Source organism: Nelumbo nucifera, chromosome 8 (assembly GCF_055504915.1).
Source record: "Nelumbo nucifera cultivar China Antique chromosome 8, China Antique-T2T, whole genome shotgun sequence".
NCBI classification, from domain to species: Eukaryota; Viridiplantae; Streptophyta; class Magnoliopsida; order Proteales; family Nelumbonaceae; genus Nelumbo; species Nelumbo nucifera.
Genome location: NC_142656.1, coordinates 15,938,851 through 15,955,415, shown reverse-complemented (window position 1 = coordinate 15,955,415; position 16,565 = coordinate 15,938,851). Strand labels below are relative to the sequence as shown.

The following is a 16,565-nucleotide window of genomic DNA, read 5'->3' as shown; positions in this document are numbered from 1 at the left end:
ATCTGAAAGATACTTGGTCGAGTAATGAGATGATTCATTTTTTATTCTAATCGGACGCTTAGAAGACCGTCCTTACGTAAGCGCGTGCTTTATCACTTCCCGGGAAAGCAAAGGGGTGGGAATTCTCAATTATCGACGTCGACTCGACTGGAAGAAGGGAAGCTCTCCACCATGCTGACCGGCGATGGCTTTTGATCCGTTTGGCTTCTCTGGAGCGACAAGACCATCTCGGCGAACAGGAAACCTGGAGAAGACACTGTAAGAGGTTGAAATCATTACTCTTTTGATTTTCTTCATTCACAATTTTGATCATCGATTGAACTATTTGCAGCGTTTGCTGAAAAATTGGTCATTTATCTCTAAAATCTTCTTGGTTTCTTGTTAAAAGTCGTGTCTTTTTGGTGGAATCACGAAATAGTCTCTTGCTGCAAATTTTCATTTTGTTGCTTCTCTTTCGATTGATATATTTCATGATGTTTGAGTTTCCAGAAATAGAGATGAACGAAATTGTTTCTGCTTCTAGTGTTCTCCTTGTTGATGTTCTGTGATGGATTTGGACTCGGGTTTCTCTGTTTTTGTGGAAGAGAGCAGGGATTTTAGTAGGCTTTTATGCCTGGACCGAACCACTGAAGTATCTTCCACAATTTAATCATCGCGAGTTGTGGCTGTAAGTGAACTGAAACCCAAGAGATGCCTAAGGTCAATTTTAGGACTATAACGTTTCTGGTATCTTTGGATGGTTTAGTTCATCCGGAAATTCGAGTTAATGGATTTCAACAGAGCCATCCTAGTGGGACTCCTGTGTGCTGTTGGCGTTGTCTGGGTAGGAATGAGCAGATAAGTTCTAGTTAATTTTCCTGTGGGCGCAGTTAAGGGTTCGATCAATGTAAATTTGGAGTGCTTTTAGTTTGAATGACTCGTATTGAGCCTTTCAATATGATTCTTTTGAAGTTGTTTTCGGGTGGTCAAATAGCTAAATTGTCTTGGAATTTTTATGGGTTTGGGGGGGGGGGGGGATCAATGGGTAGAACTTTGAAGTTTGAGTTTCCTTTGTGGTTTAATTCAAATCATTCAAGTAAGATTTTTGATTTGCATTTAGAATTTGAAACTCTTGACAACTTGTGTCTTGAGGGAAAGAAAAAAGAAACAAACTTATCATCTTTGGGTTCTATTATCAAAAAATGTTCACAACTTTGTTTATTGATTTCTTCTAATACATTACTAATGCTCATAACACATTTCTACTTGTTATTAATTGGTTGGTGGGTTATTGTTCCCACCAATATATTCAGAATCTTATAGGACAAAGTATCTTTAAGGTTGAACTCGTGAATCATAGATTCACAGAGATTTCAATTAGAGTAGAATCAAGTTCAGGCAGTCCATATATATGGTATACATAGACCTGGACTCTCTTATGTACATTTGTTTTGGGCCTTGTTGAGTTCAAATGTGGGTATGACACAAGTTGTTACAGAGTCACAGACCTAGACCCACCAAATGATCAGAATTAATCTGGTATGTAGAAATCGCCAACATCCTATTGAATAACACTGAGAAGTGGGTTTGTTCTCTTCATTCCTACAAATTTCATTATTCGTATTTTTACATGTTTATTGGGTATTCATTAATTGAGTTTATGATTGTACCTGATCCCCAATGGGTCTTTAATTTATGGACCTTAATTGAACCCAGTTATTATTAGGTCCAAAATTGGTGGACAGAATCCGTACTAATCAGGCCATGGTTTATTGGATATCTAGATAAGTGAGTACCTGTACTACCTGTTGCCAGTTATCATCATTTTTAAACTGGATGACTTCTGAGAGAGCAGAAGTGCAAACATCCAGACCTCCAAGTCATTGAAGTTTATCTTGAACTTGGGTTCAGCACCACATTTCTTGCAAACTTCCTATGGAAGTTTACCACAAGTGCATCTTTGCCAGTGTTGATGTTCTGACTTTAGGTGATTGATACCACATCCATGGTTTGGATTTTCTCCACAGCAAAATGTCATCTTCTTTACAAAGATATTCCACCTCTCTTAATGTTGATACTTGAGAACTTTGGTATTGAAGAATCTTTCCCAAAAAAAATCAAATTCATGTGCACAAGTATTCCAAATTTTGGCAAACTATTTGGGAAATTTCATCCTCTTTACCTAATTGACTATAAATAACCCTGATGTCTTGGCAACACTGTTTCCTCTTACTGCTTTTGGCATCTCTCAATAATTCATTATTTGTTTATTATTTACTTATTTATTTTTTATTCTTCACACTTAAACTCATTTCAAGATCCAAAATCTCAGGCTGACAAGTGTGAAAATGCAGGTTTATCTGAGTGTAGCCACTTGTATAAAAAATGCCAAAGGTTAGGTCCCTATCTAATCCAACCCTCCCAAGACCTTAGATGGTTGGGACCTACATTGGGTAATGACCTTTTTTCTTTATCAAGTTAACTTGGAACTGAGAAGTTATGACTGAATATATTTAGATGAGTAAGATTGGATTCTACATGATACCAAGTTCTAGAAAAAATGCCTATTAGAACCGAAATACTTAAAAATAGAAACATAAAAGAGAACCTTTAAGTGGTTACATAGTATATCTTAGTTGGTAACTTGGTATATTTAGTGTTCAGATCCATTTCCCTTGCATGAGAGCTTCCTTTCAATAAAAGAAAGGCAGCAGGACAGGACTTAACAATAAAATAGCTATTTGAGTCTGGGTCCCAGATCCTTGAAGTCTGAGTTAGGGGATTTGAATGTAGAATGTTGTAGCTCTTCTAACAGCAGAATGGTTGTATCTGGGTCCCTTCAAAATTGGTAGTAGGTTGGATGCAAACAAACAGTTTGGGCACTTGGTCCCTTAGACAGCTTGTAAGGGAAATATTGTACCTAACAAGGGAGCTTGAAACACATTATAAATGGAGTAGGAGGTAAGCAAATGCAATGGTTGATACCTTAGCAAAGCAAGGAGTTAGCGGGGAAAATATTTTCTGGGTGTGTTTGTAAGTTGTTTTTGTTTTGAGGGGTCACCTTGCCTATGAAGGTGACACTATGAAAGTTACCGTTTCCCATAAAAAAATTGTATCTGGTTCCCAGTGCACAAGATTCCCGCCAATGCGAGGTCTGGGGAGGGACAGATGTATGCAGCTTTACCCTGTAATACAAAGAGGCTGTTTCCAAGATTTGAACCCTGGTCAACCAAGTTGCAACGGAGCAACCCAACCATTGAATGCCAAGACCCACCCTCAATGATTGTATCTGGTTCCAATCATTCAAATTCCTTTTAAGGTAAAGATTCCACTCTGCCTTTTCATCTGCTATTACTGTTTTACAGATTCTGCCTTGTCAGATGCAAGGTTGAAGAGGGAAAGGCTGTCTTGATAGGTTGGTTCTCTACTCTACCCATGGGATCTTTAGAGATTACATAGTATAAATGAGAATAGAATTTTATCTAGTTGAATTATTTAAAGAATTGATTTAAGGGAAAAAAGAAAGAAAAAAAACAAGAAAAAGTGATCCTAAAATTTCGTATGTGGTGAAATCCATTGCAGCTGATAATGGTTCGTTATTTATCACAATAAAATGAAAGAATATCAATTTTACCTTCAAAGGTAGATTACTCAGTTGGTCTAGATTCTAGACAATTCTCTTCAAATAATTCACACTAATGTTCCTACAATTACCTCTTCATATTGTAGTGGATTGTGAGTAATGAGATGGTTTAAAATGTCCCTAATTTCCCTAATATTTCCACGACATATTTCCATTTCCATGGGTAGCGACACGAAATTTTATTAGAATCGACATTTCCCCAATGAACACTACCAACACTATGTGGAGTGCAAGAGATAGTTTCCACGACATACTTCCATTTCCACTTCCATGGGTAACAACATGAAATTTTACTGGAATTGACATATTCCCCATTGAACACTACCAATACTATGTGGAGTACAAGAGATAGTATTATAACATAATTTGGTAATAATATTGTAGGTATGTGAAGTAGCAAGTTATTGTCCACCTAACTTATATGATTACCACTTTGAGCTAACTCAATATTCATTTCAAATATAAAGTTAAATATTAGTTTTTTTTTTGTGTAATAGATTATTTGGTTAATCTATTACAACCATTTACATTTTCTATGAGTTCAAATTCTGCTTTAACTCGTTCTATCATGAAGCTCCGAATCTTAAGGTTTATAGGGCAACTTTAGAATATATTCTTTTATTTATAACCTTATTTTCTTAGCTTTGTTTAATGATTTAGAATAAGATAATAATTTAAAAAGGTGTGCCTATGCTTCTTTTATCATTTCATAAAATAACATTCTATATTTTGCACATTTTACAATGTTTCCACCATATCTATAATTTTTGTAATATTTCCGTACGATATTTCTGACATTTCTGACGTGTTTCTTATATTTGGATGACCAACATTTCCACCAACATCAACATTTCAAAACTTATAGTGGATGGCATAACAGTTAAACAGAACAATCTATAAGAGTTGTCATTTCCATGCCCAATGTACGAAGTGGGAAAAAAAATACAAACTAAGTGTTATCAAGGCTACAAGAAAATAATCATTAATAAGCTAGAATCTTCACAGTATGACTAGATAATTGTCTCCTTGGGTATCAGTACAAAATTTCGAATGACTATGAGTCTTTTTTCTTTGTGTCTTCTCAGAACTATAAAACACCATATTCTGATATGTCTGATCTAGATTTTTTGTCTCATTCTGAATCAACATGATCGACAGGTGTTCTAATTTCCACAAAGTTGCAAATTTGTCCTATCACTTCCCATGAGTTACACTACTTTTAGAGTCTAAATATCAATGAAAAATTTTAGTTGTAAAGGAATGTGGCTTTTTTCACATCATTTGAGGTTTTGCTTCATGAGCCATCATATCCCAGAAGGACAAACTTTTCTTTAGTTGTGCCTTTCTTTACGTGACCCATCTATTGCAGAAGAGTTTGATATTTAAGGAGTGTCTAATGGACTCATTTTGGAGACTTGTGTCATATTCAATAGGATCAGAAACATTATTGTTCAGAAATCAATTAAGAGGAGAACTAGTTCATCATCATCATCCAAACCTTATCCCAACTACATGGAGTTGGCAACACGAATCCTGTTTCGCCATTCCGTTCTGTTTAAGAGAACTAGTTAAAGAAATCAACTGAAAACTGGTTTTTATTTAATAGATTGTCCAAGTAACAAGAGGTTATTTTATAACATCCCAAAAATAATAAAAGCTTCAATCTTTTATTAACATTATTCTGTTTCGCTTTTGTTCCAGATGGAGGAAGTTTCTCTTAACAGTGAACCTGTATTTGAGATGGAAGATGAAGGTGGTGAATCTGAGATGGAAGGAGATTGTACTATAATGGAGTCAGATGGCCAAAATGGTGAAATCCATGGAAGCAAGGAACCTGTGCCACCTGCTGTTGGGATGGAATTTGAATCTTATGATGAGGCTTATAAATTTTACAATTGCTATGCTAAGGAGCTGGGATTTGGTGTCAGAGTAAAAAATTCATGGTTTAAGAAAAGAGGGAAAGAGAAGTACATTGTAGTGCTTTGTTGCAGTAGAGAAGGTTTTAAGAGGGAAAGAGGAGCAAAGCGTTCAAGACCAGAAACAAGAACTGGTTGTCCAGCAATGATAAGAATTAAGTTGATGGACTCTACAGTGTGGAGAGTGATTGAAGTTAGGCTTGATCACAACCATTCAAATAGTCCAGCAAGTGCACGCTTCTATAAATCACATAGGGCTAAAAGAAATTCACAGTTATATTGTGATTCTGGAATTGCTCTCGATGGAAGGGAATATGAGAACTTGGTTGTTGATGGAAGATATCTCAAGAATTATGCCGATCAGTGCAATCGGTTGAAGCTTAAAGAAGGAGATGCACAGGCCATTTATAATTACTTTTCCCACATGCAGTTGACAAACCCAAGCTTCTTTTATTTGATAGATGTCAGTGATGAAGGATGTCTAAGAAATGTGTTTTGGGCTGATGCAAGGTCTAGGGCTGCATATGTCTACTTTGGAGATGTAGTTGCATTTGACACTATGTACTTGACAAAAAAGTATGATATCCCTTTTGTGTCATTTCTTGGAGTGAACCACCATGGGCAAACTGTCCTGTTGGGTTGTGGTTTGCTTGCAAATGATGAAGTTGAGTCTTTCATTTGGTTGTTCAAGGCATGGCTTACATGCATGTCAGAACGGTCTCCATATGCCTTGATTACCGACCAACCTAGGAATGTGCAAAAAGCAGTTGCTGAAGTATTCCCAAGGACCAACCATCGTCTTTGTTTGTGGAACATTATGCAAAAAGTTCCAGTGAAATTGGGTGGTTTGCCTGAATATGAAGCAATTAAAAGTGCATTTAATAAAGCAATTTATAAATCCTTGACAGTGGATGAATTTGAAACAGCTTGGGAGGATATGATCCAGCGCTATGGAGTTGGGGATCATGAATGGCTCCAAGCATTGTATGAAGATAGACAACGATGGGTTCCAACTTTCTTAAAAGACAATTTTTTTGCAGGAATGTCCACCATCCAACCAAGTGAAAGCATTAATTCATTTTTTGAAGGATATATCCACAAGGATACTTCTTTGAAGGAATTTCTTGGTAAGTACGAATTGGCCTTACAGAAGAACCATCAGAAAGAAGCCAAGGCAGATTATGAGTCCAGAAACTCAAGTCCCATGTTGAAAACAAGATGTTATTTCGAGTTGCAGCTCTCCAAAGTGTACACAAAAGAAATCTTTAAGAAGTTCCAATGTGAAGTAGAACATGTATATTCATGTTTCAACATAACACAAGTACATGTTGATAGGCCTATCATTACATACATAGTCAAAGAGCGTTCTGAGGGTGAACAGAACAGCTGGGAAATCAGGGATTTTGAAGTCTTATATAATGCAGCTGAAATGGATGTTCATTGCATCTGTGGTTGGTTTAACTTTAAAGGTTACCTATGTAGACATGCATTAAGTGTCTTGAACTACAATGGTGTGGAGGAAATCCCACCGCAATTCATTCTGTCAAGATGGAGGAAGGACTTTAAGTGCATATATGTTCCATATCATGATTCTGACAACATTGATGTTAATAATCCAGTACAACGTTATGATCAATTATACAAACATGCCCTTCAAATTGTTGAGGAAGGGGTGATATCTCAAGAACGATACAAGGTCGCTTTACAAGTTCTAGAGGAGTCATTGAACAAGGTTCGTCTCATAGAAGACCATGTATGACTCAAATTATTAAGGTACAATATCCATTTTATACCTATACTATTTTTACTTTGTTTCATTTTTAACATGACACTATGAGACCCATCTCTCTTTCTCTCTCAACACACGTGTGTGTTCATGTGTTTTTTTTGGGTCTTTGGCTTTCTTTTTCTGATCTTTATTTTTTTGGAGGTGGGGTTACTAGTTTTGGAGGGTGAGACTTAGTGCAATGGTTGGGTTGCTCCATTGTGACCTAGGTGACCAGGGTTCAAATCTTGGAAACAGCCTCTCTGTATCTGCAAGTGGAAGGCGGCATAATCTGTCCTCCCCATACCTCACATTTGGCAGGAGCCTCGTGCACTGGGGTTGCTAGCTTTGGAGTAATAGAACAGGCTAGGTGCAGGGTGAGCTTCAACCTGCCTATTTAAAGGCAATTAAATAGTCTAAATGGTACATTTTAACCTGTATCTGCTCTAACCCAACCCACCCAAACTGTTATACCCATTTAATCTTTCTAGGATGTTATATTGAATCTTTTGGGTCATCATAGGATTTTTTTTTGTGGGGTAATTGAGGGAAGGGATCACCTAAACAATCTGCAGGGAGACTCTACCCTACATATCACAAGATAAAATGTAGTTTAGCATCTGAGAACTGATACAACCATGCAGATTCTGTCCATAATTTGCTTTAACCAATCTGCAGCTTGGTTCCCCTTCTCTTCAAATGTGGCAGTAATGAGGCTCCAGTCATCACTCTTTTGCATTTTGATTACAATCTTCTAGCAGGTTCTTGCATCTTCATAGTAGCACTCTCTCATTTGGTAGACACTCTGGTGGTTAGGCTTAAATCTCCATCAATCCAGATTTCCAACAAGATGAGTTGAGCTGATAATATGTGGCCCATATTGGGATCCAATTGAGCACTGTATTAGCTGTTCTTGGGTCATAGTGAATTAGTTGAAATGACCAGCATATTAACATCCCATCCTAGATAGAATTAGCAAACATATAAAGAATTAGGCTGGTTTAATATGCTGTTTCTTTCCATCACAATTGTCATTTGATGCTTCTCCACATAGGCATTTGACGACTCATTTTAGCGGGTAAGGATATTACCTCAAACTTAAACCTCACCATGTATGTGAAGGGAGATCAAAATGAAGCCATCCGTGTTTCTTGCTCGGCATGCTCTTGATCCACCTGACACCGCCTTGAAAGGGGTTGAAGAGTCAAGTTTGTCAGCAATTAATAGAGATTGAAATCAGAATGTATTTACAGTTTTAACTTGTGAATTCTAAAAGGATCTGGGACCTGCCCCAAGGAGCTTGTTGTGTTGTATTGTATTGCTGTTACTGTTGATAAAATTCTTACCTTCTTCAAAGAGAAAAGGGATTAAATGAGTGAAATTGTATAAAGTTTGTTGTCTCAATTAAGAGGTCCGTAGCTATGGTTACAATAGAAGGAAGTTTTTTGCATAAAGTTGAGAGTGCAGTATCTGTTGTAATGTGAATTGATAATGTTTCAAGGTGCTGGTTCGTGACGGAAATTATTTGCTTCCATTCCGATCAGTTTTTGTGATGAAGACACCATAAGTGACCTTAAGCTCAGGTTAGGCCTTTGCATGTCGTTTCAGAACTCAAAGTCGACAGAGGGTCACAAAATCAGTAAATAGGTAAGCTAGAGCTAACCTTTTCTTTTAATAAAATTTCTTTCTTCTCGATTCTTTAAAAAAAAATCAGTAAAGAGGTAAGCTAGTGGTAGTTTTATCTTTTAAATTGAAATCTTAGGGACTACTCGAGCTCGAGCCTTCTGAAATACACTAATGCTGTGTTTGGTTAGAGAAAATAAGGCAGAAACAGAAAGTTGAAAGAAAATTCTTTAGGAATTTCACAAGAATCCTTGATTACACTTTCCCTCAACTTTTCTGTTTCTCCCCAAGTTTCTACCAAACCTAGCACAAGTTACAAAACCTAGGTGAGGAAACGAAAAAAGTGGCAACATTAATATAGAGCGCTTAATTCCTGACCCATTATTTACAAAATATCTTTCTACTGTGACCTTAGGAAGTGTTTGGCAAGTCTTTTTGTGTGATCTTTTTGGCTTTTCAAAACTTGGAAGACCAAAATTTGGTCTTTCTCTTTTTGGCAATGAATGAAAGAAAGTCAGAAAGACCTATGCTCTAAAAAGCTCATGAACGCCCAAAATGACCAAAAGTCTTTCATTTAACAGCATTAAAGAGCAGGACCCCCAAAACTCATTACATATGTTGGTCATCTGGGCAGTTAGAAGATCTTCCTAAAAAGGGGAAATGCGTTAAAGAACAGAAAAAAAAGCCAGACATTTATTATGAATTTAAGAAAATTAGGTCTGTCAAAAATATGAATATATTTCACCACATGGAATAAATACATTCAATCGGTTTAAATGAAAAATAACAGGAAATTCGCATCAATTGCTTCGCTCTTAGCTTTATCGACCTGAGGTTTCAATAGACAAAACCCAAAATTATACCAATTGAATAAGCCGCTTTATCCTTGTTCATAGCTCTGCTTGAAAAAAAAACAAAACCAAAATTATACCAATTGAATAAGCCGCTTTATCGTTCATAGCCCTGCTTGAAAAACAAAGAGAATATTCACTGATACCTACAAAGCTATCCAAGCCATGGACTTCTCGACAGGCATACAATCAAGTCAAGCCTCAACAAAAAAAAGCCACCCAAAATATGTCGAATTACCAAAAAATTTGAGACAGCAAAAGATTTGACAACTTGTAATGGATAATCCCCTACTCCCCAAACCAACAAAATGCAATGAAGCAGCACCAGCACACAACACCTGTGTAATGTGTTCATTTAATGCAGGAAGGCAGTGTCACTCCATGGCAAATAAATGCAATCACGATATAAATAACCACCAAGAGGATGAAAATCAATGTAACTCTGCAAAAAGGCAAAACATTCAAGAGTTAGTACGATAATGTTTTGATTATACATATGATAACACTATGAAATGTAAGAGGTCCACCTAAACCTAAACAACTCTCTTTTACATTGTCCAAGTTGTAAACTTGTAGAAAATATATATGCTGTATATGGGTTGCATGTATGAATGGGAGGTGGTCCTATTTAAACTCCCAGGCTTGAAATACCCCAGATCAAAGCTTTTAGATGTTTCATCTCATTGTTCCATGTAATCTCCTAGCATTTTAGATGTTTTGGTTGATAATTTATATCCAACCTCATAATCTCTTCCTAACTACAGGGCCTTTTGGCAAATCTTTTTGGAAAGATCTTTTAGTAGCTCTGACAGTCAAAAGATGCATTGAGCTTTTTCGTGAAGATCTGAGCAGCCCGAAGCTAGTTTGGATATCACGTGTCTTTCTGTGTCTTTTTGCGCGAGAATAAAGCGAGAAAGATGCGAAAAGCTTCATGTCTTTTCGGTGCACCGACTTTTCGCAGCTAGATCTATTACGAACCAAATGGAGAAAGACCATGGCACGGTCTGCCCAGCTTGTATACAGCTGAAAGACCACATGAAAATTTGGGTTCAGGTCTGGGAGAGGCCACTTTGTGCAAAAAAATGCCATATTGGGTAATGGCCTTTTTTAATTAGGATGAAATCAAGATTGGAGACCAATAGATACCTCAATGTAACATCCTTTGATAGTCTGGTTCAACAATTCACAATAAAGGATAGATTTAAAAAGATGTCACCCATAGAATCGGAGTGGAAATGAAATGAAAGGGTGCATCTGAAGTCCTATGTAATGGGAGAATACCACTTAGGCTAAATGGAGAATTTAAGCCAGCAATGTGTTAAATGGAGTAAACAATATATCCAAAATATGAGTGTAGTAGAGATTTGGATGTTGAGATGGATGAGTACGAAAAAGTATAATAAGACCATATTCAACACCAGTAAGAAGTGACTTTTGCAAGTTAAAGGGTCTAGAAAAGCTAGGAACAGGCCAAAATGAACATGGGTTGAAGTAGTTAGAAATGATTTGAAGGCCCATAATTTAACATTGTATATGACATTGAACAGAGCAGGATGGTGGAACAAGATTTATGTAGTCAACTGCATATAGCTGGGACAATGCCTTGTTGAGTTGAGTACTTGGGTTCTGTCAAGTTTACTGATTGGATTAAAGTCTATAAACTTGGACTGGTTACCAACCTATAATAGTCAAAACTGCCTCCTTTTTTAATCAATAACTGAAACAATAGTAAAAACTGCCATCTAGTTGAACCACAAAACCCAAAGACCAAGAGGAATCCATTTAACCTTAGCCACCCCTTTACATAACTCCATCCAAATAGTTTTTCATCCAATTGACCAAATTCACTAATTTTCTCAGCTCATTTCTTACCCTATGAAATTTCATGCGATTTTCTGCATAACCTGAGAAATCATCTTGAAACCTTTATTCAGCCCATATAAACACTTCATTCCAATACCAAACTAACCTCATACTGATCAAAAGCCAAACTAACCTCAATTGCCTAATTGAACTACCAGATTTTTCAATTCATCCTTAAACATGGTCTTAAACCCTAAGTTTCATCCAATTTCCCTAGCTTTTCCACCAAACAATCTTCATATCAAATGGCTGTAATCATAGACCTATTCATTTTCAAAGATAAATAAATAATCACTAAATCTCTTAAAACTCAATGCCACAATTCCTTAGGGGACCCATCTTTTAATTCCACCCATCGCCCACAAAAGAAAAGAAAAATAAGAGATAAGGAAAGAAAGAAAAGCTGCAATATATACAGAGGCAGCTACAAGGATCTTTTCCCATCATATCCCAATGCAAGTGTTCCTTTATGCATGCATACCTGCATAGGGGGGTGTGTGTGAGGGAGGGAGAAAAAAGAGGTAAAGATGGTAACACATACGTGAGCTTTACATTTCTCCACCATACAGTATTCCTAAAACGGCGAGATTGCTTTCTGAAGCGAATAGTATTTCCTTGCATATTCTCAGTCTTACCAACCAGCAAATCCAAGCGATCTCCCCTGTCTAAAACTTTATCAATATTCTCTAACATGACATTACGCACCTGTCAAATAGTATAGAACTTCGGATGTTAAAAACTTAAAATCTCAAATAAAAAGAGACAAAAACCCAATTGAAAAGTGAGTGTAGAAGAACACAACTGAAATAACAATCAAAAGGTATATATATCCCCGAAGACAATCCAAATATTTACCTGATTCATTTCACCTTTCAACCGGTTTATCCTATCTGCATTAGGGTCATTTGAATAATAATCCATTTGTTGACTCAAAACCCTTGAAAATTCATCATTCATGGCATAAGCAGCAGCTGTATGAACAGCTCTGCCATAAGTCTTTACAAATTTTTGATGAATATCTTCTAGAAAAGCAAAAGGAATCCTCCCTGCACAGAAAAAGGTCCAACAAAGATTACAATTTACGCATGCTATTTAGTCGAGAAATGGCTGTAAGACTACAAACCACTACCCAGCAGTTACCAAAAGGAACTGAATACATCACAGAATAAAATAGCATAGATGTTAATACATGAAAGAAGCATGTTACTCTTCATTTCCTAAAATCCATGAAAGAAAATAGAACAGATGAATATACAGCACGCTGATAGCCTGATAAATTCTTTAATCACTTTTGTGCCAAGTTCCAAAGTTTTCTCTCTCATTATTTCTGCCAAGTTCCAAAGATAACATGATATATCGGTTCTTGCAAAAGCCGCCCAAAATCCATTCAGTTTTATAGGATCAAATCTTATCTATCTACATATCATCAAACAACTCTCTCGCACTTGCCTTTATATAGAGAAAAGTGAACCCGAAACAAAATTAAGAAAATATCAGTCTTTTATTAATCTGAAACTAAAAAGAATGTAACGCAGTTCCTGTTATTCCCTCACCCAAACTAAACTTCCAAAGGATGCATTCAATAAGAAAAATTGAACAACGAATAGTGCTATGGATTCCACAAAATAAGCACCTAGACAAAAATCACAACAGAGAAATCCAACAGGGTGGACCGATCAATCGGAAAGGAAGAAGGAACTCACTTCCCGCAGTGTCATCGGCCATGCATAGCACAGTGAGGCCGTCGGTTCTCTTAACATGGAAGATGTATCGATCCTGTGAGTACGATACATGGCTGTCATTGGTGCCTGGGATCTTCTCTAGTATCTGCCGAGCGATAGCATTCGCATTCGTCGAAGTTGAACTGAATTCAGCCAAGACCGCGGATCCCCTCGCCACCAGAGCATACAGGATGGTCATCTCTCTCTATCTCCGATCAACAACGATTGATCAAATTTTTTTTTTTCTTTTCTCTTTCTTTCTCTTTCTTTATCTAGACAGATCGAGTGAAATAGTTTTTGTTATCTATCCGAGTCGGTTAGATTCATTTCCGGGAATCGGAACCTCAAACAAAAACTAGGGTTTCGATGGGATTTGGCGGAATTTAGCTAAATTTAGCGACGATGATAGAGGGAATAAGGAGAAGAACGGAGTATACGAAGTTACGAACACGGAAAAGGAAGGCAGAGTGGATGAAGAATGCTCGTTTTGATTTATTTATTTCAAAGCTCTTTGCTTAGCTGGTTTACAGTTATTGCCAATAACAGACATGTATGAATAGTACAGGTGGACGAATCACCTATTGACAAGTGGCGTGAGAGATCCTTCTGTCTTCTAAATCTTTCGGGATATCAGGCGACCCACTGATTGAACGGTTCGGATAGTGAGAGCTGCCCTAAACCGAGGACCGAGGCAAAACAATTGTGGGTTGGTCTCCGCCTTTCCGGGTCTCCTTGTCTTGGTAAGGGTTTGGAGTCTGGAGCGAGCTAGAAAACCCGGAAACGGTTAGCTGTGAATCCTATTTTCCTTTCTTTTTGCTTTGTGTAAGTTGAAAAGCAATTTTCTTGGGGTCGTTTGGCTTTGCTACTTGGAAAACATTGCACTGCAACTATGAACTACCAAATAGGGCTGCAACCTGGGAAACTCGGGTTGGGTTTGGGTTCAGAACTCGGATAACCCAAGCCCACCAGAATTAATGCATACATATATGTAATTTATTTATATAAAAAAAATATATTTTTTCTAATTATATATACATGTACATAATATATAATATATTTATTAATAAAATTTGTATATAATTTCAATCCATTTTACTCTTAAGTTGGGATATAAAACCTAATAAAAATGCTTGTACAAAAAAATCATAAATTCTTTCAAACCCGACTAATCTGTTCAAATTGATCCAATGCATTTTTTTTTTGGATTAAGCTCAACTGCTCAAGTTAGGTTTGGGTTGGTAAATTCAAGCTTGAGTTTGGGTTGGGACAGGTCTAAGCTTAATATTTGCATTTTAGGGCTGGGCCTGGGTTGACACTTAACCAGACTCAAACTGCCCAAGTTGCACCCCTAATTACAAGTTTCAAGAAATGAAGCAAGTGTTTTATAAACAATTATATTATTTTCAAATAGCATGTGCCTATTTCAATAACATTAAATTAAACCTAATAAAACTTCTTATTTTACTACCATTTTTGTCAAGTAAATTATATTTGTTTTTTTTTTCTTTTTATTATGGCTTGGCTTGGGAAAAACTATAAATACAAATATGTACAGTACAAAACCTTGTATATTATATTTCTAAATCTTGTATTTGCATTGCATATTCTTTCCAAATTGAGTTTGAGCCTATGTAATCAACTTTTTTTTTTTAATTTGTGTATGGGGATATTTTGTCACTTTATATTTTGTATTTCTTTTATTTTGATAGGCCTATCTAAGGATGTCAAATTAACTTTGGAAGTCCAAAATCCAACTCGGATTCATATGATCTATTTATATAATTGGATCAGATTTGGATTACCCTAAAATCTGAATCCGATTATATTATAATATACATTAATTTTAATATATAAAAGTTATATAAATATATAAATCACCCAATATCTTAAAAGAGATGACCAATCAGGTGGTATTCGTCAAAATTCATAAGGGTGGTTTGATTGGTCAAATATCTCCGAGTACCATGTCTTTATGGTATTGTAGATTTTCTCATTTATTTTTTATATATAAGTTAAAAAGTGGTTAGCTTTTCTAATTCTTCTTTATTTTTAAAAATGAAGTAGGATTGGATTAAATCCAAATCTGATCTGATTTTGATAGGATTAGAATCTGATCAAATCCATTTGGATTCATCCCTGGGTGTAAACAGATGAAATTCAATTAGAAATTTCAATATTTGAATATTCAATTTAATTAAAATTTAACCATTTAATTATTTTAGGTAATTAAAAAATATATAAAATATCTAAATATATAAATGATTTATATAATTTAAATGTTATATATAATATATAATATTTAAATAATCAATCGAATTCATATATTTATTAAATCGAATCAGATCATATTCGAATTATATTCGATTATTTAAACAATATGAATAAGATATCTAAATTTGATTAATGATAATATTCTAATTATTCAAATTTGATTTAATTATGTCAAATCTCGAAGTCGATATAGATTTTTGAATACCATTGACACCTCAGTCCTAACTCCATATTTATAGATTTGAATTGAAATCCGATGAGTGAAGGTGATGCTTTCTTTCTTTTTAGTTGAAATGAAAAAGTTGGTTTATTGTTTTCGTCGTGTGCTCCTTAAATGTATGGAGGAGTGGACACAGCCAAATTCGTTTTCATTCTTTTGGTTTTTGTAACAATTGAAAGCTTCTTCGCGCTATCTTTTGAACTTGAAGGGGCCAAATGAAACTCATTCGCGCTCATCGTTCACGAACATGGGCTGATGGGCCCATCACTTTTTCCTATTCGTTGAACGAAGTCACGTCTCGTCAGTTGTAAAGGCGGGAAAGAGGGGCATGGATTCATGAGATGAAACTCTCGTCAGGTTTGGACCACAGATGGCGTACGTTTGGGAAACGGCCAGCATAGCAAAGTGGAAAAAGAAAAATCGGGTCATACGACCCTGGTCCTACCATGAAATGGGTCCCATCAAACAGATCATTTAGCTTTAATTGATCATGATGTTGAACCATAATAACTTGCTAAATTTCAGGGTCCATCTGATTTACGGTGGGAATTGGAATTTTGGGCGCATTTGATTTGCAGGAATAGAGGTGTGGAATTGGAATCAGAGTGGGTCATTCCCATTCCTGTGAAATGGTATTTCATCATTTGAGGGAATGACTATTCTCTCCCTTTTCTTTGAGAATGAAATCTTATTTTAGTTTTTTTTTTTTTTTT

The 16,565-nt window shown here is 36.1% G+C and overlaps 2 protein-coding genes across 10 annotated transcripts; one reads left to right on the top strand and one right to left on the bottom strand.

Annotated features, from left to right (window-relative positions):
• Positions 1-106: 106 nt before the first annotated feature.
• On the top strand, positions 107-14,303 carry LOC104592503 (protein FAR1-RELATED SEQUENCE 6). 7 transcript variants are annotated; one of them, XR_016079578.1, is made up of 4 exons: positions 108-265; positions 5,324-7,311; positions 8,805-8,950; positions 13,927-14,303. XR_016079578.1 is itself a non-coding variant. In XM_010251909.3 (3 exons), the coding sequence occupies exon 2, from the start codon at positions 5,324-5,326 to the stop codon at positions 7,295-7,297; it is 1,974 nt and encodes a 657-aa protein (XP_010250211.1). In that variant the 5' UTR covers positions 108-265; the 3' UTR covers positions 7,298-7,311; positions 8,426-8,819. The 7 variants fall into 7 exon arrangements, 5 of the variants coding, with proteins under 5 accessions (XP_010250212.1, XP_010250211.1, XP_010250209.1 ...); XR_016079579.1 differs by lacking the exon at positions 13,927-14,303 and adding an exon at positions 10,542-12,169; XM_010251909.3 differs by lacking the exon at positions 13,927-14,303 and having other exon boundaries at positions 8,426-8,819.
• On the bottom strand, positions 9,597-13,866 carry LOC104592504 (vesicle-associated membrane protein 711). Of its 3 annotated transcripts, none has more exons than XR_734417.3 (5): positions 13,344-13,861; positions 12,496-12,686; positions 12,182-12,345; positions 9,928-10,219; positions 9,597-9,824 (listed from the first exon to the last, which is right to left on the bottom strand). XR_734417.3 is itself a non-coding variant. In XM_010251912.3 (5 exons), exons 1-4 carry the CDS (start codon positions 13,558-13,560, stop codon positions 10,129-10,131), a joined length of 663 nt encoding a protein of 220 aa, XP_010250214.1. In that variant the 5' UTR covers positions 13,561-13,866; the 3' UTR covers positions 9,597-9,824; positions 10,116-10,128. The 3 variants fall into 3 exon arrangements, 2 of the variants coding, with proteins under 2 accessions (XP_010250214.1, XP_010250213.1); XM_010251912.3 differs by having other exon boundaries at positions 10,116-10,219; positions 13,344-13,866; XM_010251911.3 differs by lacking the exon at positions 9,597-9,824 and having other exon boundaries at positions 9,826-10,219.
• Positions 14,304-16,565: the final 2,262 nt, after the last annotated feature.

Excerpts from the sequence above, each read along its gene's own strand:
- LOC104592503 (XM_010251910.3), top strand. The coding sequence starts at position 5,324 with ATGGAGGAAGTTTCTCTTAACAGTGAACCTGTATTTGAGATGGAAGAT.
- LOC104592504 (XM_010251912.3), bottom strand. The coding sequence starts at position 13,560 with ATGACCATCCTGTATGCTCTGGTGGCGAGGGGATCCGCGGTCTTGGCT. Across the intron at positions 12,687-13,343 it reads GGCCGATGACACTGCGGGAA|GGAGGATTCCTTTTGCTTTT; the intron begins GTGAGTTCCTTC and ends TTTTCTGTGCAG. Across the intron at positions 10,220-12,181 it reads TGGAGAAATGTAAAGCTCAC|AGTTACATTGATTTTCATCC; the intron begins GTATGTGTTACC and ends GCCTTTTTGCAG.